This window comes from Schistocerca americana, chromosome 3 (genome assembly GCF_021461395.2).
Source record: "Schistocerca americana isolate TAMUIC-IGC-003095 chromosome 3, iqSchAmer2.1, whole genome shotgun sequence".
Classification (NCBI taxonomy): Eukaryota; Metazoa; Arthropoda; class Insecta; order Orthoptera; family Acrididae; genus Schistocerca; species Schistocerca americana.
In genome coordinates, this window is record NC_060121.1 from 894999748 (window position 1) to 895024335 (window position 24588).

General features: G+C 42.1%; 1 protein-coding gene across 1 annotated transcript in view; it reads left to right on the forward strand.

Moving 5' to 3' along the window:
* LOC124606480 overlaps window positions 1–24588 on the forward strand; it is a 358898-nt gene that overhangs the window by 287162 nt on the left and 47148 nt on the right. The window contains exon 12 of the mRNA XM_047138463.1: window positions 17005–17136. Within this exon, the coding sequence (XP_046994419.1) occupies window positions 17005–17136 (132 nt within the window). The remainder of the gene's footprint in view (window positions 1–17004; window positions 17137–24588) is intronic.

The following is a 24588-nucleotide window of genomic DNA, read 5'->3' on the forward strand; positions in this document are numbered from 1 at the left end:
CTGCTGTGTCTCTCCTAGAAGTCAGCAACCTGCAAACATGCAACAGACTCGCATCCCGCGGATGGTCATATTTCAGGTATCGTCTACCGTAACGGGCACTACTGCATGCGAGCCGAGCATCCGTCTGCCCTCGTGTCGTAAGTTGGTACTCTCCAGCAACGATGTTATTGCGCTTGGCCTTTATCGGAAACACGCAACAGCGTTATGGTAAACGAGTAGAGTGGTGGCTAAGAAAAACACACTGTCCTGTCAATGCTTTCACGTCAGTTGTACATTCACTATCTATCCCAATTACTCGCTCACTCACGATAAGGGGATCGAATCGTTGTCATTCCTTGGTGGATCAGTATTGTGGTCGACTGGACAAGAACATTTTATAAACTCCCTAAACGAAGACTTTATACTTGGAAATCACCAAGAGACTGTAATGAAGAAGTTTGCAGAAATCAAATTGATTTCATACTTATAAACAAGAGGTACAAAAATTCTATTCATGGTGTGAAAACATATCCAGGAGCTGATATATTTTCTGATCATAACCTTTTAGTAGCAAAGTTCCATGTGAAACTGAAAGCCATACAAAAGAAACAAAAGAAGGACTATATAAATACAACTATTCTAAGAGACCCCTTGACTAAACAAAAGACTTCCGAAGAGATTAATAAGGAATTAGTTAGGATAAAGAATAATCAAACAGAAGACATTGATGGCAAATGGGAACTTATAAAAGACACATTAAATAATGCATGTAAAAACACAATGGCGACCAAACACGACAACATGAAAAAGAAGTGGATGACAGAGAAGATATTACAATTGATGGAACAAAGAAGAATACTTAAAAATAGAGATGAAAGTGAGTATAAAAGATTACATGCAGAAATACGAAAAGAAACACGGCGAGCAAAAGAAGAATGGTACAAGGAACAATGCTCTGAAATTGAGAGTTATGAAACAAGACATGATAGTTTCAACTTACACAAAAAGTTAAAGATTCAGCTGGACTTAATAAAAAGAAAAGTACAAGTTTATTGTTAGATAAAAATGACAAAATAATTCCTGATGTTAAACGTAAACTGGACAGGTGGACAGAATATGTCAAAGAACTATTTGAAGATACAAGAAAAGATCAAAAATTTTATGATAACATGATCGGAGAACGAGGACCAAGCATATCGAAAGAAGAAATATTACATGTTATCAACAAATCAAAGACAGGAAAAGCCCCTGGACCGGATAAGATACCAAATGACATCCTGAAACTTATAGGAATAGACCATATAGATATATTTGTACAATTGTTTAATGATATTTATAATTCGGGAATTATTCCTAGGGATTGGTTGACATCTACCTTTGTTACATTACCCAAAAAGGCTAATGCCAAAACTTGTAATGATCACCGTACAATAAGCTTAATGAGTCACACCCTAAAGATATTTCTAAAAGTTATACACCAACGAATATACAAAAAAGTAGAAGAAGGTATAAGTGAAACACAATTCGGTTTTAGAAGTTCCCTCGGTACAAGAGAAGCATTGTTTGCTTTTAACATATTAGCGCAACGATGTATGGAGGTTAACCAGCCACTATATGTGTGCTTCCTGGATTATAATAAAGCATTTGACAAAGTTCGTCATGATCATCTCATAGAATTGTTAGAAAAGAAAACACTTGATAAGAAAGACATCCGCATTGTATATAACCTCTACTACAATCAAACCGCAACCGTGAAGGTAGAAAATGAGTTATCGAATGATATAGAAATAAAGAGGGGTGTGAGACAAGGTTGCGTTCTCTCACCCTTATTGTTTAATATGTATTCAGAAGACATAATCCAGGCAGCTCTATCAGATGAAATAGCTGGCATTAAAGTGAATGGGCTAAACATTAACAATGTTAGGTTCGCTGATGACACTGCACTACTAGCTGGAAACCTCAAAGATCTACAATTACTTCTTGACAAAGTCGCAGAAAAAAGTGAAGAATTTGGCTTGACTCTTAACGTAAGCAAGACTAAGTTCATGGTGATATCTAAAACACACCAACAAGAAAATCTTACAATCAATAGGGAAAGAGTCGATCAAGTACGTAAATTTAAATATCTCGGAACAATTGTAAATGAGGAGATTGAAAGCTCAGAAGAAATTAAATCGAGAATAGGACAGGCCAGAAGTATCTTTAATAAGATGAAAAATGCATTCTGTTCGAGAGACATTTGTTTGAACACAAAAATGAGGTTGCTAAGATGCTATGTATTCTCAAAATTATTATACGGAATGGAAGCGTGGGCATTGAAAAAGAAGGGCATGAACAGTTTAGAAGCTTTTGAAATGTGGGCATATAGAAGAATACTTAGAATTAGTTGGGTGTCGAGGATTACTAATCAAGATGTCCTAAGAAGAATGGGAAAGGAAAAAGAATTAATTAAAATTATTAAAGTAAGGAAGCTACAATATTTAGGCCATGTTATTAGGGGAGTAAATTACAAAATATTGCAAATAATACTAGAAGGGAAAATTTGTGGGAAGAGAACTAGGGATAGAAGACGGACATCCTGGATTGACAATTTAAAAAATTGGTACAACTGTTCAACGTCAGAACTCCTTAGATCAGCCAAATCAAGATCAGAAATTGCCATGATGACAGCCAACCTTCTTAGAGGAGACGGCACATGAAGAAGAAGGACAAGAACATCAACCACAACAGTAACACGTTGAGCTGTTGCCCCGAAGTTTCTGACAGCAGTCAGCAGAGTGCGCTTCCAAGAACACAGTACTGCAAAGATCGTTTTCCCACGACACATCACGTGCTCAATAGTAGCTCGCGACATATTGTGTGTCGGTGCTCTACCACATCTCCGTAGTTCGGCCTCAGCTATAAAACTAGTTATCCCATTGAGCCCTCAGAGGGACGTGCCGGCTGCATCCACAGCTGGTCAATCAGAGTCTCACTACGGAATCACCGCTGGACAGTCACCATATAGCGTTTATCTTCTAATCACTATTGAGCTTAAGGGGAGGCGGAGGTGGTCAAATCCAAAAAATTACGATTTTTTTTGCTACCGAAAATTAATTGGAACATTCCTCTTTAATGTAAACTTTGAATTATTGTTCTACTCGCCCTAGAAGTGGAGTTATTACCATTTTCCCCCACGCCTGCAGAGGAAATGGGCGGCCGCTGAATGCATCTAACACCCTCTCGTGACTTCCTGGCGAACTGCTTGAGATTTTCTCGGCCTGTTGCGCATACAGCGCCTTATGTTACGCATACAGCGAGTGTGCAAGGGTTGACTACATTGTTTTCTGTGACAAATATTACCCGTATTTCCTTACAGCTTACTCCTATTTTCCTCAGAATTTCCAACATCTTGCTCCATTTAATATTGTCGTACACTTTTGTTCTGGTTACGATGCCACGTTTTAGTAACCGTGTATATAAGAAGAGGAAGAACGTAGGGAAAAGAAAATTAACACTAATACCAAGTTGCGATACTACAATGAATAAGAGCGCGGAACATCGTCTCTTTGCTGTTTACCGTTTCGCATTAGTTCATTGTTGCGCCTGTTGTTGGCAGTATTATACTTCTTGTGTAAAGCGGGTAATATGCAGTATGTACAAGAATCAGGAGGGAACAATAAAACCAATTTTTCATGACTTAACACAGCCAGAATTGTTACACAAATGTCTGCACGGAAAGACGCAGCATCCTAATGAAAGCATAAACAATTTGATTTGGAAAGTGATTCCTAAAAGGGTGTTTGTAAGCATAAAAACACTGCACTTTGGCATTTATGATGCAATAGCAACCTACAACCAAGGGAACAGTGTGAAGTGTGAAGTTCTGAAGGCATTAGGATTTACAGCTGGGGTGAGCACTGTACGAGCACTAAGAAATATTGTCAGAGAAAGGATAAGAGGAGCAGAAAGAAGAGAAAGGCATATGACGTATGATGGAACAACAGGCCAGAAAAAAAGACAGAAGAGGAAGCTTTTGGAGGATGAAGAAGAAGACCCTGATAATCCATCCTATAGTGCAGGAATGTATTGAGGAACTTTGATAGCCATTTCCCGTAAATTAGAATTTTTCGAATATAAGGAACATTTTCTCAAAATCCACTCAAGCTAGAGAGATGAAATTTTTATACAGCACTCGTAGTGGTCAAACTTACATTGTAACACAGCCATTTGGCAATATGTTCAGTAGTTTCATTTCAGTTTAATTATAAAGCAATTATTTGTAAAAAAATTTGGGTCATTAATAAAAAAATAATTGGAAGGAAACTAGAAAAGATGCTCCAAAATCCCTCTGTCATAACTGAAATACTAAACCACTCTTTATGTAAAAAAAGTTCAAATTTTTCTATTTGGTAGTTTATTCATAAATGTTCCTCAAACTTAGTGATTTTAACATGGGCAGCATAGGCACCTCCTGCTCCCCTTAAGGCAGTGATTTTACTTCTTCAGACTTTCCGGACTTTGGCTTTATGCCAACTACATACTGCTATACGTGAACCTTTGTTACTGAATTTGTCCCAAGGTTGTTAAATCCTTACTTGCTTTCCTTGTACGTAACTCAGTACTCCACAATTGTACTTACATTCTTTTATGTTCAAATAAAAATATTCCACACTGTTTACCTGGGGCAGTGTTCTCGTTGAACCTCCACCAGCGCAGTGCGCATCACTACTGCTCTACAGACATCCAGATACCTCTGTGAAAGTGGCCACAGCAGCGTTAAAGCCATCAAACGGCGAAGGCTGAACACAGCCCACATCAGTGTTCACTAAATAGTGTCCAGCTACTTCTGATCAGATAGTGAACGCGTAGATCATGATATCAGGGCTCTCTTGTCGAAGGATTAAAGGGAATGTGTTTACGGTTGCTCTGTTACAATCAAGCCTCACCACAAGAAGACAGACCTCTCGCAAAAGGACAGGTGTGACTCTTTCCTCTTCTCTGGGCTGTCCCCACTCCCTGCCATCCACCCCCTGGCTGCTGATGGGTCCTGTCGTTTGCACTGCTGAGGTCCGGGTTGGGCTGTGGGCTGCGTCCCTATCAGACGTGAGCGACCGCCGCCGGCTAATGCAGAATCAATGGGGCCCCCCTCCCCGCACCCACCTGCACCCAGGCGCCGCGTCTGTCCCTGGGGGCGGCTTCTGCGTGTTCCAGTCACCGACCGCGGCATCACCACAGACTGCGCTCACCACTGGAGTGAGAGTCAAGGCGGAGAAGGGAGGCGTCTCTGTCCGTAAATGAGAGAAGTTCCTGACACCAAAACACAGATGAAAAATATGATTCCTTCGGTAAGAACCACAATGTTTATCCAAGAACTCAGAGGCAACTCAGATAAAATCATTAGATTGCGATGTAGTTCGACGTTGAAAGACATCTCTTTCTGCTCTCCCACCCTTACACACTCAGCTCAGTTGGAAACAACTAATGACCTTCATCCAGTGAGCACTTCCCATTCTGGATCCATTTACTGTTAATACTATACCAAACTGGATTCGGCTGACGATAGCCTACAGTTTATCGAATGTAGTAACTGTTCGCTGCCTGACAGTGTGCACTCAAGCTTCTATATTTGCTTACGGTCTCGTTAACTTCTTTGATCCAGTGCTTCCTGATAATTGACAGGGGGTCGCCTGAACACTTATTTAATCGATTAGTTACTTTAATCTGGAATTAAATGACATAGCATAACAGATAATGCAAACAGGGGGGAGCAGGCAACCAAAGGAGATAACTGCATGAGTCAGTATGGAACACAGTATGACAAGATAAATATCACTGTGCTATTCTGATTTAAATACTGGCTCAATCAGTGTTATTTCACGGGGTAAATCTGGTCGGTGTTGCATAATCAAACTATAAGCGTGAATGTTGTGAGGGAAATTCTCGTTTGTCAAAGGCGCTGCAGTCATGGACTGTGCTGCTGGTCCCGGTGGAGGTTCGAGTCCTCCCTCGGGCATGGGTGTGTGTGTGTTTGTCCTTAGGATAATTTAGGTTAAATAGTGTGTAAGCTTAGGGAGTGATACACTTAGCAGTTAAGTCCCATAAGATTTCACACACATTTGAACATTTAAATTCTCGTTTAAAGATGCAGGTTATTATAGAACTCTGTCTGATTCTCAGGGATGAAAAAAACATATACAACACATTTCGTGTGCTGAGGATCGTCAACATCTACACATAATCGATCTTGTAACTTAAAGTGCATGAGATTTGGAGGAAAGTATGTTTCTGCTGGGATTAAGGAGCTTCTCATATGTAACTATCGTGCTCATGCCTCTCACACATTTTTCAGTGGCTACTATTTCATATAATTACGCAGACAAAAATATACGACAAAAGACACCTCTATATAATAAATACATACATTAATCCTTGTTCCATAGATCACGAATACGACATTTTGTAATGATGTGGAACGTGTCACTTTAATATAAGTTTTCTTTACGCAAAATAATATTTTTTTTTTTTACAGTTACTACTTCATATCTAAAAATTCATCTATTGAGTAGAAGGAGCTGTCATTGAGAAATTATTTTAATTTGCTTTGCATTGAACGAAAATGATGTGTTTCTTCCATTCAATTTCTCATCAATGCACACACCCATAATTTTTGAATATTCTGCCTTAGCAATAGACTTTAGTTCATAGTCTATATTTATCAGTGGCGTTATCCCATTTACTGTACAGTATTGTATGAACCGTGTTTTCTCAAAGTTTAATGAGAGTTCATTTGCGGAAAACTACGTAATAATTTTCAAAAAGACATTATTTACAATTTCTTCAGCTGATTATTGCTTGTTGGGCGTGATTACTATACTTGTATCACCAGCAAAAATAACTAGCTTTTCAGCTTCATGAATATAGAGTGGCAAGTCATTAATATACATTAAGGGACCAATGACTGAACTCTGTGGGATACCATTCGTGATATTTCCCCAGTTAGAGGATTCTGCTGATTTTAGCAGACTATCTGTTCTGCATTCTTCCAGTTAAATATGAATTAAACCATTCATATCACAATACTTAAGTTTATCTAAAAGAACTATTCACTCAGTCATAAACCTTTGAGAAATCACAAAATATCCCATAGGTGATGTTCGGTTATTCATTACAGTTAATATTTGATCAGTGGAAGCATATATAGCATTTTCTGTTGAAAGGCATTTCTGAAATCCAAATTGACGTTTTGTTAATACTACACTTTTATAAATATGTGATGCTACTCTTGAACACATTACTTTTTCAAGACTTTTGGATAAAGCTGTCAGAAGTGAGATTGGGTGATAGTTGTTAGCATAAGACCTATCCCCTCTTTTATGTAATGGTTTAACAATAGCGTATTTCTGTCTGTCTGGAAAAATGCCCTGTTTCAGTGAAGTACTACTTATGTGGATGAGAATCCTACTTATTTGTTGGGAACAATCTTTTGGTACTCTGTTGGAAATGCCATCAGTTCCATATGAGCTCCTACTTTTGAGTGAATTTATTATTTTTAGTAGGAATTTTATCAAATTGCACAGTTATTGCCTCTTCCATATACTGCCTTGCATTTTCTAATGAATAACTGGATCCTATTTTCGCTACAATACTTAAAACATGATTATTAAAAATGTTTTCTACTTCTGACTTCGTGTTAACAAACTATTCATTGAGTTTGATAGAAATACAGTCTTCCTGCGTTCTCGGTTGCCCTGTTCCCCTTCTAAAATTGTTTCAATTTTATTATTAGATGTCTTAATCTCAGGCATTATGCACATACGTGTGGACTTTTTAATAACTTTTCTTCATACAGTGCAGCAGTACAAGTGTCTGCCGCAGTTGTCACGTAGGTTACTGCTGCTACCATGGCAGGTTATCAAGATTTAAGTGAGTTTGAACTTGGTGTTACTCTGTAGCAGTTGTGAATGGGTCCCATATCACTCCAACTGCACACGCCCCACACCATTACAGACCCTCCACCAGCTTGAGCAAGCCCCTGTTGACATGCAGGGACCATGGAGTCATGAGGTTGTCTCCATAGTCGTACACGTTCATCCGCTCGACACAATTAGAAACGAGACTCGTCTGACCAGGCAACATGTTTCCAGTCATCAACAGTCCAATGTCGGTGATGACGGGCCCAGACGATGCGTAAGGCTTTGTGTCGTGATATCATCGAAGGTACACGAGTGGGCTTTCGGCTCCAGAAGCCCGTATCGATGACGTTTCTTTCAATGGTTCGCAAGCTGACACTTGTTGAAGGCACGGCATTGAAATATGTAGCAATTTGTTGAGGTGTTGCTCTTCTATCATGTTAAACGATTCTCTTCAGTCGTCGTTGGTTCCATTCTTGCAGGATACTTTTCCGGACACGGTAACGTCGGACATTTGATCTTATACCGGATTCCTGATATTCACGGTACATTCGTAAGGTAGTCGTACAGGAGAATCCCCACTTGACCGCTACCTCGGAGCTACTGTGTCCCATAGTTCGTGCGCCGACCATAGCACCACGTTCAAACTCCCTTAAATCTTAGTAAACCTCCAATGTAGTAACAGTAACGGTTCTAACAACTGCGCCACACACTTGTTGTCTTATATATGCGTTCCCCACTGCAGCGCGGTATTCTGCCTGTTTACATCTCTCTGTATTTGAATACGCATGCCTATACCAGTTTCTTTGACGCTTCGGTGTACATGTGAATATAAATGAACATATATAGAAAATACATACGTGCACGTGAGGACGGTACTTCCTTAATTGAAGACGTATTTTGTTTGAATTTCTGGACTGCAGACCTGCGTTTGCACTGAACATTTGGGAAGTTGCGCTGCAGCGGCCAGAAGGGGTCACGTGACACCGGCTGCCCCATCGATACGTAATAGGCGACTCCGTCACCGACATGTCCTGGCGCAAACGTTCAACACGTCTGTCGCTGACCGAATATCGGTTCTAAGACAGCAAATGAAGATAAGTCAGACTGTGAGATTCATGCAGGAAACCTGCTGTCTGTGCTCTATTACCGACAGTCGAATCTACGTAACAGCTGGGATTGTTATCCTAGTGGATACCGGCGGGGTCAGGGATTTTCTCTGTCTCGTGATGACTGGGTGTTGTGTGCTGTCCTTAGGTTAATTAGGTTTAAGTAGTTCTAAGTTCTAGGAGACTGATGACCATCGATGTTAAGTCCCACAGTGCTCAGAGCCATTTGGACCATTTGAACCTAGTGGATAGATACACTCGAGTTGACGGTAACTAAACTTTAATGCAAGATTAGAAAGATCGCCCGATTTATAATTTTCATGCAAATTAGCTGCTACTGAATTAAATACCACATACACATGTCTTGCAACATCTCTGACTGAATCTTGGAACTGGCTGTCAGCAATAATCTCCCTTACGTGTGCAAAATGCGAGAACATTTTTTCCCTGCGCCTTCGGGTGCTACGAGAGGACTGAGGGAGTAAAGAACTTATCTAACTGCTTTTAAGACCACAGCCATCGTGGGGCCACTATCATACTTCAGTTTCGCATCGCTCAATGAAAACAGTTTTTCACAGGTACCGAAAAGTGCCTAAACCTTTGTCTAGCGTCTTTATATAATTCTTCACGGGACGCAGCGTTATACGAAGCGTAGGCTTGATTAGGCTGTCACACACGGTCCAGGCACACGACGGGCGGCTGTGCTTCTGGGATGCAACCTTCATCACAGAGACGCAAACGATATACTCAAGAACGAACTGCTCGAGACAAGAAGAAAGCAATCGGAAGAACACGTAGCAATACAACTACAAACTGGCTCCTGTGGTCAACCATACAAGAAATGGCTGAAAGGATAAAATCTCCCTTAGTTCCGGCTACGTTAAGGGAGGCCGACGGTACTATGACCCAAGTGTGGGGAAGCACGACACGATTTCTGCTTAGCAAAAGTCTCGTAGATGATGATCCCAAGGCAGATACAGTACCACAATAAAGACTCAGAGACGAACTATACAGGGAATAGATAATTGAAAACGTTACATATAGATCTCTAGGTCGCATTGGCAATTGCCAGCCTCACAGCCCAGACAACATCCGTGTAGAATCGTTACAACAGGCAGCACCACTAATAACACTGTATCTGACAGACTTATTAACTGACGCTATGCGACCGGGCAGGGTTCCTAAATCATGGAAAACCGCCAACACCGCTATCATAAAAAATCTACAGAACCTAAGACCTAGAGACCTCTATGCCTCATCAGCTCCCTAGCTAAGGTATAGGAACCACTCCCATGTAACCGCGTACAGGAACATAGAGAACTCTACGGCCTTAGCCTCCATCAGTATGGATTCAGATTAAGAGAATAAATAGACGATGCAGTAAAAACAAACATTATACGGCATACTCAACTTAACTATGTTATCGCTATCTAAATCGACATTGCAGGCACACTCGATCGTTTCCAGTATTATAGCATTAGCAGAGTCGCAAACTGGACGGCGGAAAACTTGAATGTAATGAAAAAGATCATAAAGCTGTGGCCGCAAGGCTCGATTTACGGACTCGTGTTTTGGGACATCGCAATCTTGCATCTCGTAGGCAATGACTCACGCACTAACAGTGTCATTGGATACGCCGATGACCTCTTTGTAGTGGTTTTCGCCGAAAACCGATGGTCACTAGAGAGCAAAACCGGTGGTATTCTGAACACCAAACAACATTGGTGTAACAAAAACAACGTAATAATCGCAGCACACGCAACAGTATACATTTTACTGAAAGACACATTACAATGACACCAATCAATAAAAATACAGAACATAAACATTAAAAAACAAATAACAGCAGGCTCCCTGTGAGTATACGTTGAGGAAAAACACTACTTCACCTAGCACGAGTACTGGTAAAACGTACTGGTAAAACAAAGAAAACACACTACACATAAACTCTACACAGCCATAAACACATCATAGTACAGACTACCAATCACACACATCAGATGAGACCACTGCTTCCTTCCCTTATCGGTGGTAAGCTTAGCAGCAAGCGTATGAACATGTAGGCTTGCTCTAGTGACGAACAGGGCAGCAGCGAGGCGTGGACAAAGGAGTTAACTTCGGAGGGTGTCGGGGGCATAGCGTACTACCTCAACACATGTGCTATGTGGGATGTTGGGTGTTTTTTCCTTCGACGTAATGATGAGATATCAGGATGCCTGCTACTGGCTTAAGAGGGGAAGACACGATAAGATCAAGGAAGTAAGAGGGGAAGACATCGAACGCAATCGTCAAGATGACTTGGGCGCCTACGTAATTGTTGGTAGTAATAGAAATGTTGTCTATTGCTTTAAAAACTTTAAGAGGCAAACGCCTACTCCTAAAATAACGCGGCATAACTAATGTATCTCGATGCTGCTGCACGTGCGGCTCCTCGACGACTGACGCTGTCTTTCCAGATTCATTACTTATACAGCTGCCAGTTATCAAACCACTATTCCGTGCTGCAGCGCAGTGGTGCGGAAGGGCGCTGACCAGAAATTTTGATTTTTCGTGGCCGGCCGCCTTGTTAAAAGTAGAGGTGGCCTGGCGTGGCAGATAGGCAACCAGCTAAAACACTTTCGAAACGAGATTTTCGCCCATATGAAGAAATATTAATCAGCATTTAGCATGCCAGGATGACGCAGAGAGCAACCCAGGGCGCCCCAGAGAGCATACCAGGGTGCCCCAGAGAGCTACAACACCAAGAAGAATCGCTTCTCGGCTTTTGGCAAGATCAATGTGTAGTTTTTTAAATAGATAAGGATTAAGGATATGGAAGGGAACCCACACTGAGACAGATTCCGATTCATTTATTTCACGATGATTCCTGGTCCTGAGAACCTTGGCAATAGGACATCTGGCAACGGGAGTGTAACCAAAATGACAAAGGCCTTAAGGTGTAGAACGTTTTCCCGAACGTCAGGGTATGGTTTTTCGTGAGTCGTGGCACGGTTAATTTCCTGACTGGTCATGGCCATATCCAGCTCACCTACAGTGCTTTTCACTTTCTGCGAACGGGAACTGAACTGAGGTCAACGTGGATCCCCTGAACACATCGTGCTGTGCTGTGAGCGGTACTCACACGCCCGCAGAAACATAGCTGGAGTCACAACAGAAACACTAGAAGAGACACACACACAAATGACAAGTCGATGAGCTAACAGACTACATCTCCAAGACAGTACACATGATCCATGCTCCGGGTCTTGTATTCCTGACGCAGGGCAAAAATGGTTCAAATGGCTCTGAGCACTATGGGACTTAACATCTGTGGTCATCAGTCCCCTAGAACTTAGAACTACTTAAACCTAACTAACCTAAGGACATCACACACATCCATGCCCGAGGCGGGATTCGAACCTGCGACCGTAGCAGTCGCGCAGTTCCGGACTGAGCGCCTTAACCGCAAGACCACCGCGGCCGGTTGACGCAGGGCCACTCTGGATACGTAGAAAAATGTTGAACACGTGCTAACCTACTTAGTTGTGCACTCCCATACTGCTAATAACACTTCGGCTTAGACGCCATGAATAGTTTTGGGTTGACAGTAGAGGGCGATATAAATTTAATATATGCCACACTGCCTTTTTCTGATTTGACGCACTGCGCACGACGTATAAGGAAATTTTTGAATCAACTCTCGGGTGGTGCTAGTAATGTTACGCGTCACATTACTCTGAAGCCTTCTGTACTACCAAGATCTTGCCGAGCTCGCCTACTTCCTTCCAGACATAACTCGCATAGCTCCAGGACCAATGTGCAGTATCCACAGTTTCCACTAGCCAATGGGCAAAGCCTGTGGTGATTAACATCTAACGTTGATCTAAACCCACTGCTTCACGTCGAAGAGTTGTTGTCTAATCAAGTTGGGAGCTACCTTTTTTCGGAAACTGATTTAAAGCATTCATACCTCCAACCTTGATGAGATCTCATGTCTGCTACTAGTTTTAAATACGCCGTGCGTAGTGTTCAGTTACAATCGCTTACTGTTTGGGGTTGAGAGTGCACCCGTCATTTCCTAAAAGTATTTAGAATAACCTAGAGAGGTTACACAAAGGAAATGGGAGGTTAGCGATAAAAAGGCTTATGAAACTGTTAATGGAGAAGAGATACAGCGAGGTCTGAGCAGACTGAAACTGTCAAACGGAATGCAATGAGAAAAAGAAATATATACAAAAATGTCTGAATTGTGTTATAATAGACGTCAAAAAATCTGAATGGTTTATTACAGGTAGAGGGGTTTGGCAAGGAAGTGTGCTCTCACCAGTGCATTTTACTATAGTCATGGACATCACAAGAAAAGTTCAACACTGGTAGATGATATGAAAATCATAATATATGAAGATAATATCATGATTTGTGAAGAATAGAACAGACACAGGAAGAACAATTAAATACTTGACGGAGAGTGATTGAAGAAGCAGGCATGGAAATAAGTTTAACAAAAAGTGAAGAATGAAAGTGAACAGAAAAAATGAAAAAATAATGCATGCAGATTGCAATGGAAAAAATATTAAATAACAGTATTCCTAATTGGGGCAACGGAGGGAAGCTTGTTTTAAATGCAGATACATTAAGGTAATGTGTAGCGAAACAAATGCTGTATTAATAATACGCCTCGTCGATTTAACATGTATGTCCAGCTTTGGAACGAGCGCAAAAGCGCAGTTACAGAGAAGGTGAATAAGCGAATGCTGCTTGCTGGAGAAGTTCTGTGTGGCACACTTACGAAGCAGACAGCGTGCAGAATACTTGTGATCCTCAGAAGTGCTACAATATTTGATATCCATACCAGGCTGGATTAAAGATATTGTTGCAGTTCATAGGCGTTCTCCAACATTGATTACCTATCGCTTCAGTCAGCATCAGAATCTAATGGAAATACTTCTTGAACTTGGATGGGAATCGTTGAAGGGAAAAATGCAAATTTTTGGCTCAAGTTGATCAAATTTAGAAAACCATCATTTACGATACACTGCAGAACAATTCTACTACCTTCGACACTCGTCTTGCATAAGTACTACAATGCAAAAATAAGGATGTTAGGACTTGCACAGATGGAAAAAGGTTATTACCCTTAGGCATGCACTGTAGAGCAGGCGCGAACCCCGAGTACGCTATGGGGGAGGGGGAGTCATAGGTTCCTGCCAATTCCCCCCCCCCTCCCCATCCGTCAGATAGCAGTTCACTAAAAATACTTATGTCTTTACGTATCTCAATTTCGAAATTTTGCAGGAGTTTCAGAGAGGAAACGCTAAAACTAAAAGCATCGCATTTCTTTTTGGTTCAAATGAATGTGACATCTTATGGGACTTAACTGCTAAGGTCATCAGTCCCTAAGTTTACACCCTAATTAACCTAAATTATCCTAAGGACAAACACACACACCCATGCCCGATGGAGGACTCGAACCTCCGCCGGGACCAGCCGCTCAGTCCATGACTGCAGCGCCCTAGACCGCTCGGCTAATCCCGCGCGGCTTTCTTTTTGGTGATTGATACGTTAGTGATCTGAGAATCTGATGTTTCATCGTTGGAGGATGCTCTCTATTGTCTCCAGGTATGCTATCAGATCGTCTTCTTGTTTTGCAGTGAACACATTTTTAAATTTTCCATCTCATATATGAACTCTGTAGTTGGGATTAGCCTTAGCTTTACGATCGGATCTTTCCAAAGTTGATTTCGTTACCTTAAATTACTTAGATACTTTTAAAACTCCCATTTCAGAAGACAGAATGGCTGAAACTGCCATTTCCATTGGTCCCACTGCTATTTTTCAATGTAAATTCACGCCAACTGGAAAAGAAAGAAGAAAAAAATACACAGTTTGAAATTTGCCTGCATCAAAAAATGAAGGGGCAGAGTGGGACACTAGCCCGTTCTTCCCCGTCCCGTTCCGCCCCAAGAGCAGGTGTCATGTTAACAACTTCTTCTGGAGCATAACAGGTGACAGACTTAAGCGTATTATGCAACTAATGTATAGCGAGCGGCATACACTTTAAGATTATATGCTATTTAATGACGTATTATTAACAATTAATAGGCACCATGCGTTGAAATTCATCAAAAGTTATAAAAACAGAACTGGAAACGTGAAGGACGACTGTTCACTTACAAGTCTCGCTCCAAACCAAATGAAATCGGCTGCCGTGCCTTCCTTCCGGTTGAGACATGGTCATATGTCATCTGTAGGATAAGCCGCAGCACTCTCCCGTTCAGAACACGGTGCAGCCGCGTCGTGCGCCGCTAGCCCGTTTTGTCCCGAGTTCCCTAATACTAAGATCTTAAAGAAAGCACAGAGATTTTAACTGGATCTAATCGTGAACTAAAAAAAGTGCTATAAACGACATTTGGATAATAACAAATGTAAGTGCGTTGTCTGACTCAAGGTAATGTCGAAAATCAAGGAATTATGAAGATTCAGCCGACTTCTCTAGTCTTTGAGTCATATGCGCGCGCCCTCTATAAGACGATCGTTACGTTCTTTCTTTTGCTTGTGCCGTTTTTCCCGCAGATACGCAGGATCGGCATGGTTAATCGGATGTGGCAATGTTAGTTGAAGGGGTGGTCGGATGCCCTTCCTGCCGCCACCCCGTAGCCCCCTGGGAAGGAATTAGTGTAACCCAACTGTCTGCAACTAGTGGAATCCATGGAATAGTGCGAAAGTGTTCAGATGTCTGCGAGCCGTGTAACTGGGACGAGACGTGGGGACCAGCCCGGTATTCACCTAGGGGGATGTGGAAAACCGCCTAAAAACCACATCCAGGCTGGCCGGCAGACCGGCCCTCCTCGATAATCAGCTGGGCGGATTCGATCCGGGGCCGGTGTGCCTACCTGAGGGCAGGAAACAGCGCGCTAGCGCGCTCGGCTAACCTGGCGTGTCATAAGGCGATCGTTACGTATTCTGCACTACATGAAGGCTGCCGTTGTGGCCGCAATTAGTTATGACTGTATAATAAAAAAAATGAATGCGTTGGAAAATAAACGAAACAGCTTTATCGCTATTACATTTCTTAAATCAATTACATGACAAAAGGAATCCTTACATTTTCGAAAAATTGTTTTTCTAATAATGTCTTTTTCTCATATGCAACATCTTGCAGTTATGTACTAAGCACTGATATAAGCAAATTTTTATTGTTGTATTAAAAATATTTTATATATTTTACAGATAATATTATTAAACTATCAAACTAATCATCTGCAGCAGACAGTGTGGTGGTGATGCGAAACTGTATTTGGCTGGGGGCTGCGAGCAGCGCGGGGGAGGGGAGGGTAACAAATTACAACCAGACCCTCCCCCAGAACCGAACCATAGACCCACACCTACTGTACTTTCGCTTATGGAATGTAAATGTAGGCCGGCCGAAGTGGCCGTGCGGTTAAAGGCGCTGCAGTCTGGAACCGTAAGACCGCTACGGTCGCAGGTTCGAATCCTGCCTCGGGCATGGATGTTTGTGATGTCCTTAGGTTAGTTAGGTTTAACTAGTTCTAAGTTCTAGGGGACTAATGACCTCAGCAGTTGAGTCCCATAGTGCTCAGAGCCATTTGAACCATTTTTTTGTAAATGTAGCTGCAGATTTGTGTGACACCTTGTATACAGGTCTCCTATCTGACTGAGAACACATTAAACTATGGGTCCAGTACACAGTTACTGTCAAACGCGTTCCCTTTCACAGTCACTGTACCCTGATAAGTGAATGAATAAACTTTTGCTATTTTCTGTACCCTGCTCGCTTTTTTTCTCATTGTTCTCGGATATCTCGTAAACTTCTTGGTAATGAGTGTAGTGCCTACTGAATAACGTTGGAAGAGTAATTTGGGTACGGAACAACTACTGAGTGTGCATTGTACGGAGAAAGACTTCATGAGAAGTAATGTTTCTGAATCACTACTTCGTCTAAGCGTCCATGCAACACAGTCAAATTCCTTTGTTCTCGTAGCATTTGTTGGAAGAATTGAGTGTATGTATTTATGCATCGGCAGGTGTGCACGGAGCCGGCAGCGGATGCCGGGGCGGTGCTGCGGCTGGAGGCGAGCCGGGGGCGGCGGTGGGCGGCCGAAGCGGCGGGGGCGGCGCGCGCGCTCTCCGCCGGCGTCACGGCGGGGCTTCCCCTGGTACTGGCGCCGACGCCCGGCCGCGTTCTGCGCCTGCGCGTCGCACTGCCGCCCTGCACGGTCGACGTCGCCACCGTGGGCCGGACCGGACGCGCCTCATCCGCCGCCACAGCCTCCACAGCAGGTGAGGCGACTTAACAGCAGCGAGTGGCAAGTAGTGTGGGCAGGGGATGAGGGAAAACCGACTGGTTAAAAACGATACTGGTATTTTATTTCTGAACAAGCAGTATTCTTCGGTATTTTACTGAGACCCGTAAGAGTTCGGGTAATGCATGTGCATCCACACAGAAGAAGGTCAATGGCCAGTTAGCGTTAACTGTATGAAGATGGTATCTGTTCTTTCGGACATGTCCGAAAGAACTGATACCATCGGTGACAGTGCACACGCATTGCACAAACTCTTACGGGACTCGTAAGATTGTCTGACGCGTTTGATGAGTGTAATGGACAGGGACACTACGAATATATTGTGTGGACATTAAGGTGGGAATGTGGGTCTCACGGGGAGCGTGCAAGGGGTAAATCCCTGCAGTCGCATTATCCTCTGTGCCCGCAGTGGCTCAGATGGATAAAGTGTATGCCACGTAAGCAGGAGATACCGGGTTCGAGTCCCGGTATGGGCACACATTTTCAGCTGTCCCCCTTCATGCACCGGGTGATCAAAAAGTCAGTAAAAATTTGAAAACTTAATAAATCATGGAATAACGTAGATAGAGAGGTAAAAACTGACACACATGTGTGGAATGACATTGGGTTTTATTAGAACAAGAAAAAAAAGTATTTCTAGACGCGTGAAAGATCTCTTGCGCGCGTCGTTTGGTGATGATTGTGTGCTCAGCAGCCACTTTCGTCATGCTTGGCCTCCCAGGTCCCCAGACCTTAGTCTGTGCGATTATTGGCTTTGGGGTTACCTAAAGTCGCAAGTGTATCGTGATCGACCGAAATCTCTAGGGTTGCTGAAAGACAACATCTGACGCCAATGCCTCACCATAGCTCCGGGCATGCTTTACAGTGCTGTCCACAACATTACTCCTCGACTACATCTATTGTTGAGGAGTGATGGTGGACATATTGAGCATTTCCTGTAAAGAACATCATCTTTGCTTTGTCTTACTTTGTTATGCTAATTATTGCTATTCTGATCAGATGAAGCTCCACCTGTTGGACATTTTTGAACTTTTGTATTTTTTTGGTTCTAATAAAGCCCCATGTCACTCCAAGCATGTGTGTCAATTTGTACCTCTCTATCTACATTATTCAGTGATTTATTCAGTTTCCAAATTTATACTGACTTTTTGATCACCCGGTATATCAACGCCTGTCCGCACTTTAGGGTCTTGATTTAATTATCATTTGAGTAAAATAAACTTCCTGAACCTTACTTTTCATCCTTTAGCAGTGACTATCTGTAATGTCCAAACAGTGGTATGATCCACGATTATATGAATTTTTAGCAGAGTTTCAAGGAATTAGAATCAACAGGAGAATACTGGTGTTCTTTTGTAGTATTCAATCTCTTATCACTTTTAGAGAAAAGCAGCAAATGGTGGACAGACTAAGTTTTCCTTTATTTACCTACCGAATTTAATATTGTGATCCTATGTGTCTTGAAACTGATTGAATCAAATCTTTTTAATGTTCCTTCCATTTCTACATTTTGCAACGATATTTAAGAAAAAACAAAATCGGCTATTTCAGACACCAGTTATTTTGATCTGTTTTAATAGCAATGTTAAACTGGTGTGGAATAAAATCGATGTAACCAAAAGCCGGTTGTTTCAGCGATAACCACCATCCCTAGTGCGGTCTGCGCACACCCTGTCACCATCTGTGCTGCAGCCGAGTAATGTGGACTGTGGCTGGGTGGGTGGATGCTTGGGTGGACTCAAGGATATGTGCATCTAATTTTGAGGGCCTGTTCTCTATACATTGGTACGAGTAGTCATTGTTAAAATTAAAAAAAGAAAATACTTTCTATCTATGAAGTCAGCCATTGAAATATCGCAGATACGTTCGTTCACCAGTACCTCTCCGGTCATTGTCTTATCACAAATACAAGGTGCGTCTAAAAAATATGGTGAATGGTCTTAGAAAATGAACAACAAAGAAAATACCTTAACTGGCTTTCGGAAATTTACCATTAGCTACAACAAACTTTTGACATCTGCTGTGGATCTGTCAGCAAACGCTTCTAATGGAATCCCTCAAAACATCGTGGTCACGCGTTGTTGGATATGCAAGTCATCACACGAGATTAGACTTAGTAGTACCAACACTATCCAGAGACCAAGCGACAGTCAATGGCATGGTCTTCATTGTCTTCCAAAAAAAATTCAGCTCACAAATTCAAGATTAAGACGATGTTGATCGCTTTTTTCGACAGTAACGACATGGTCAATCATCAATGCATGGAGCACCATGCCACTGGCTGTCGCTTTATATCTGGATAGTGCTGGCAGCGGCCGGTCTCATCTCCTGCCACGATGCGGATGTCCAACAACACGTGACCATGGTGCTGCGAGTGATTACCCCACTAACAGCGTTTGCTGACAGTTTCCTGCAGCTTCACAACCGATGTCAGAAGTGTATTGTTGCTAATGGTGATTACTCTGAAGGCCAATTAAGGTACTTTTTCGTAACTATTCTTTCCTTTATTGTCTAAGAATAATAACTGAACTTTTCAGACGAACTTTCTGTAGAGCATTAGCAAAACAGTTTATTGCATTAATAAGGCTGCACAATCGTGCAATAAAAGTGCTGTACCAACCATCCTGAAACACATGAAAATCTTCGTCCAATGAAACTGGCTGGGAGTTCTGACGCCACACACAACTGTTGGCAGTAATTTAACTGCTGTCTCATCATCACCTAAAATGGAGGTTAGGCCTCTCAATATACCAAATGTCATGTAATATGCTACTTCACAAACACTGCATTCTAGTGGATCTTAGAGCCGTAAAAGATACAGCAGTTGGACAAAAATACGAAACACCACGAAGAATGCAGATGTTAGCAAAGCTCGCAGGTTTTGCAGTGTCGTATCTGACTACAAACTGCATCTGTGCAGTGTCTTCAATTAGTTACTAGTGTCGGTAGCAGTAAAAAACGTGTTTTGTGTTGTTATGAGTTCATTATGTCAGAGCTATGTCAATTCAAACGTGACAAATTGTTGGTGTTAGTATGGTGGGTGCTTCTGCATGCGAGGTAGCAGAAGTGTTTGGTGTTTCCAGAAGCACTGTATGGGAGGTTTACATTGCACACACCAGCCACTGAGTGCAAACGGAAGTGTGTGTCGGGTGATCGTGACTGCAGAGGAGTGTGACGAAAAATAAGAAGGCGCCAGCTGCTACAGCCACTACAGAACTAAATATCGCACTCGCGAAAACTGCCAGCACCAAAACAACCTGAAAGGAGTTCCAGAAGAAGGGAACTGCAGGGCGAGATGGAATTCCAAAACCACTCATCAGGTAACGAAAATGCCCGTGTTACGAAAATATAGTGCCAAAGGCATAAAAACTGAACTATGTAACAGTGGAGGAATGTCATTTCGTAGGATAAATCTTTTTTTACATGCTTTCAAACTTCTTACAGAGTTTACGTTCCAGGAGTGAAACATGTTCGGGATTTGGTGATGATTTTGGCAGTCATAGAAAGGTATTCTATGGAGCCTCGTGCTTACTCTGCAAGACCACCTTACTGCTGTCATAGTGGCCCCTTATCAGTTAGAGGGCCCACACAACAGACAGGCTAGGTGGGTTGCCGACCTCCCTTCAAGAGCTCAGACCGAAACATCAACAGTGGGTGTAAACATCAACAGACTTTCCGCATAAACATGGGACTACTTCGTGAAAAGTCATGTGACAGAGATGCACTAATTAAAACTAATGTGACTATATGTAGTACACCCTCCCCCCATGAACCATGGACCTTGCCGTTGGTGGGGAGGCTTGCGTGCCTCAACGATACGGATAGCCGTACCATAGGTGCAACCACAATGGAGGGGTATCTGTTGAGAGGCCAGACAAACGTGTGGTTCCTGAAGAGGGGCAGCAGCCTTTTCAGTAGTTGCAGGGGCAACAGTCTGGATGATTGACTGATCTGGCATTGTAACACTAACCAAAATGGCCTTGCTGTTCTGATACTGCAAACGAGGGCATGCAGCTTTACCGTATGATTAAATGATGATGGCGTCCTCTTGGGTAAAATATTCCGGAGGTAAAATAGTCCCCCATTCGGATCTCCTGGCGGGGACTACTCAAGAGGATGTCGTTATCAGGAGAAAGATAACTGGCGTTCTACAGATCGGAGCGTGGAATGTCAGATCCCTTAATAAGGCAGGTAGGTTAGAAAAATTAAAAAGGGAAATGGATAGGTTAAAGTTAGATATAGTGGGAATTAGTGAAGTTCGGTGGCAGGACGAACAAGACTTCTGGTCAGGTGAATACAGGGTTATAAATACAAAATAAAATAGGAGTAATGCAGGAGTAGGTTTAATAATGAATAAAAAAATAGGTGTACGGGTAAGCTACTACAAACAGCATAGTGAACGCATTATTGTGGCCAAGATACATACGAAGCCCACCCCTACTACAGTAGTACAAGTTTATATGCCAACTGGCTCTGCAGATGACAAAGAAATTGATGAAATGTATGATGAGATAAAAGAAATTATTCACGTAGTGAAGGGAGACGAAAATTTAATAGTCATGGGTGACTGGAATTCGTCAGTAGGAAAAGGAAGAGAAGGAAACATAGTAGGTGAATATGGATTGGGGCTAAGAAATGAAAGAGGAAGCCGCCTGGTAGAATTTTGCGCAGAGCATAACTTAATCATAGCTAATACTTGGTTTAAGAATCATGAAAGAAGATTGTATACATGGAAGAACCCTGGAGATACTAAAAGGTATCAGATAGATTATATAATGGTAAGACAGAGATTTAGGAACCAGGTTTTAAATTGTAGGACATTTCCAGGGGCAGATGTGGACTCTGACCACAATCTATTAGTTATGAACTGTAGATTAAAACTGAAGAAACAGCAAAAAGTGGGAATTTAAGGAGATGGGACCTGGATAAATTGAAAGAACCAGAGATTGTACAGAGTTTCAGGGAGAGCATGAGGGAACAATTGACAGGAATGAGGGAAAGAAATACAGTAGAAGAAGAATGGGTAGCTTTGAGGGATGAAATATTGAAGGCAGCAGAGGATCAAATAGGTAAAAAGACGAGGGCTAGTAGAAACCCTTGGGTAACAGAATAAATATTGAATTTAATTGATGAAAGGAGAAAATATAAAAATGCAGTAAATGAAGCAGGCAAAAAGGTATACAAACGTCTCAAAAATGAGATCGACAGGAAGTGCAAAATGGCTAAGCAGGGATGGCTAGAGGACAAATGTAAGGATGTAGAGGCTTATCTCACTAGGGGTAAGATAGATACTGCCTACAGGAAAATTAAAGAGACCTTTGGAGAAAGGAGAACCACTTGCATGAATATCAAGAGCTCAGATGGAAACCCAGTTCTAAGCAAAGAAGGGAAAGCAGGAAGGTGGAAGGAGTATATAGAGGGTCTATACAAGGACGATGTACTTGAGGACAATATTATGCAAATCGAAGAGGATGTAGATGAAGATGAAATGGGAGATACGATATTGCGTGAAGAGTTTGACAGAGCACTGAAAGACCTGAGTCGAAACAAGGCCCCCGGAGTAGACAACATTCCATTAGAACTACTGATGGCCTTGGGAGAGCCAGTCCTGACAAAACTCTACCATCTAGTGAGCAAGATGTATGAGACAGGCGAAATACCCTCAGACTTCAAGTAGAATATAATAATTCCAATCCCAATGAAAGCAGGTGCTGACAGACGTGAAAATTACCGAACTATCAGTTTAATAAGTCACAGCTGCAAAATACTAACGCGAATTCTGTACAGACGAATGGAAAAACTGATAGAAGCCGACAACGGGGAAGATCAGTTTGGATTCCGTAGAAATGTTGGAGCACGTGAGGCAATACTGACCCTACCACTTATCTTAGAAGAAAGATTAAGGAAAGGTAAACCTACGTTTCTAGCATTTGTAGACTTAGAGAAAGCTTTTGATAATGTTGATTGGAATACTCTCTTTCAAATTCTGAAGGTGGCAGGGGTAAAATACAGAGATCGAAAGGCTATTTACAATTTGTACAGAAACCAGATGGCAGTTATAAGAGTCGAGGGGTACGAAAGGGAAGCAGTGGTTGGGAAGGGAGTGAGACAGGGTTGTAGTCTATCCCCGATGTTATTCAATCTGTATATTGAGCAAGCAATAAAGGAAACAAAAGAAAAGTTCGGAGTAGGTATTAAAATCCATGGAGAAGAAATAAAAACATTGAGGTTCGCCGATGACATTGTAATTCTGTCAGAGACAGCAAAGGACTTGGAAGAGCAGTTGAATGGAATGGACAGTGTCTTGAGAGGAGGGTATAAGATGAACAACAACAAAAGCAAAACGATGATAATGGAATCTAGTCGAACTAAGTCGGGTGATGCTGAGGGAATTAGATTAGGAAATGACACACTTAACGTAGTAAAGGAGTTTTGCTATTTGGGGAGCAAAATAACTGATGGTGGTCGAAGTAGAGAGGGTATGAAATGTAGACTGGCAACGGCAAGGAAAGCGTTTCTTAAGAAGAGAAAATTGTTAACATCGAGTATTGATTTAAGCGTCATGAAGTCGTTTCTCAAAGTATTTGTATGGAGTGTAGCCATGTATGGAAGTGAAACGTGGACGATAAATAGCTTAGACAAGAAGAGAATAGAAGCTTTCGAAATGTGGTGCTACAGAAGAATGCTGAAGATTAGATGGGTTGATCACATAAGTAATGAGGAGGTATTGAATAGAATTGGGGAGAAGAGGAGCTTGTGGCACAACTTGACTAGAAGAAGGGATCGGTTGGTAGGACATGTTCTGAGACATCGAGGGATCACCAATTTAGTATTGGAGGGCAGCGTGGAGGGTAAAAATCGTAGAGGGAGACCAAGAGATGAATACACTAAGCAGATTCAGAAGGATGTAGGTTGCAGTAGGTACTGGGAGATGAAGAAGCTTGCACAGGATAGAGTAGCATGGAGAGCTGCATCAAACCAGTCTCAGGACTGAAGACCACAACAACAACAACATGTAGTACACCGCCAAATCGGCGTTATAAGCACGCCAACAGAGTGAGACTGGCAGTGTGTACCTTCAGCAAGGACAGCTCTGGCCAATGCCTACGCTGTCTCTAGCGTAGTAGACACTCACTGTAGCCTTCAGTAGAAAGCTGTACCTTTGTAGTTGTGTAGAGTAGTATTTCGGTTGTTATTTTCTTTTAATTGTCTTGTAGTCTTATCTGGTTTGATCACCACAAGAATTTTTGTTCTGCTTGTTGTTTTTGAAGGCGTTGTAGTTACAATAAAGTGTAATCAAACTTG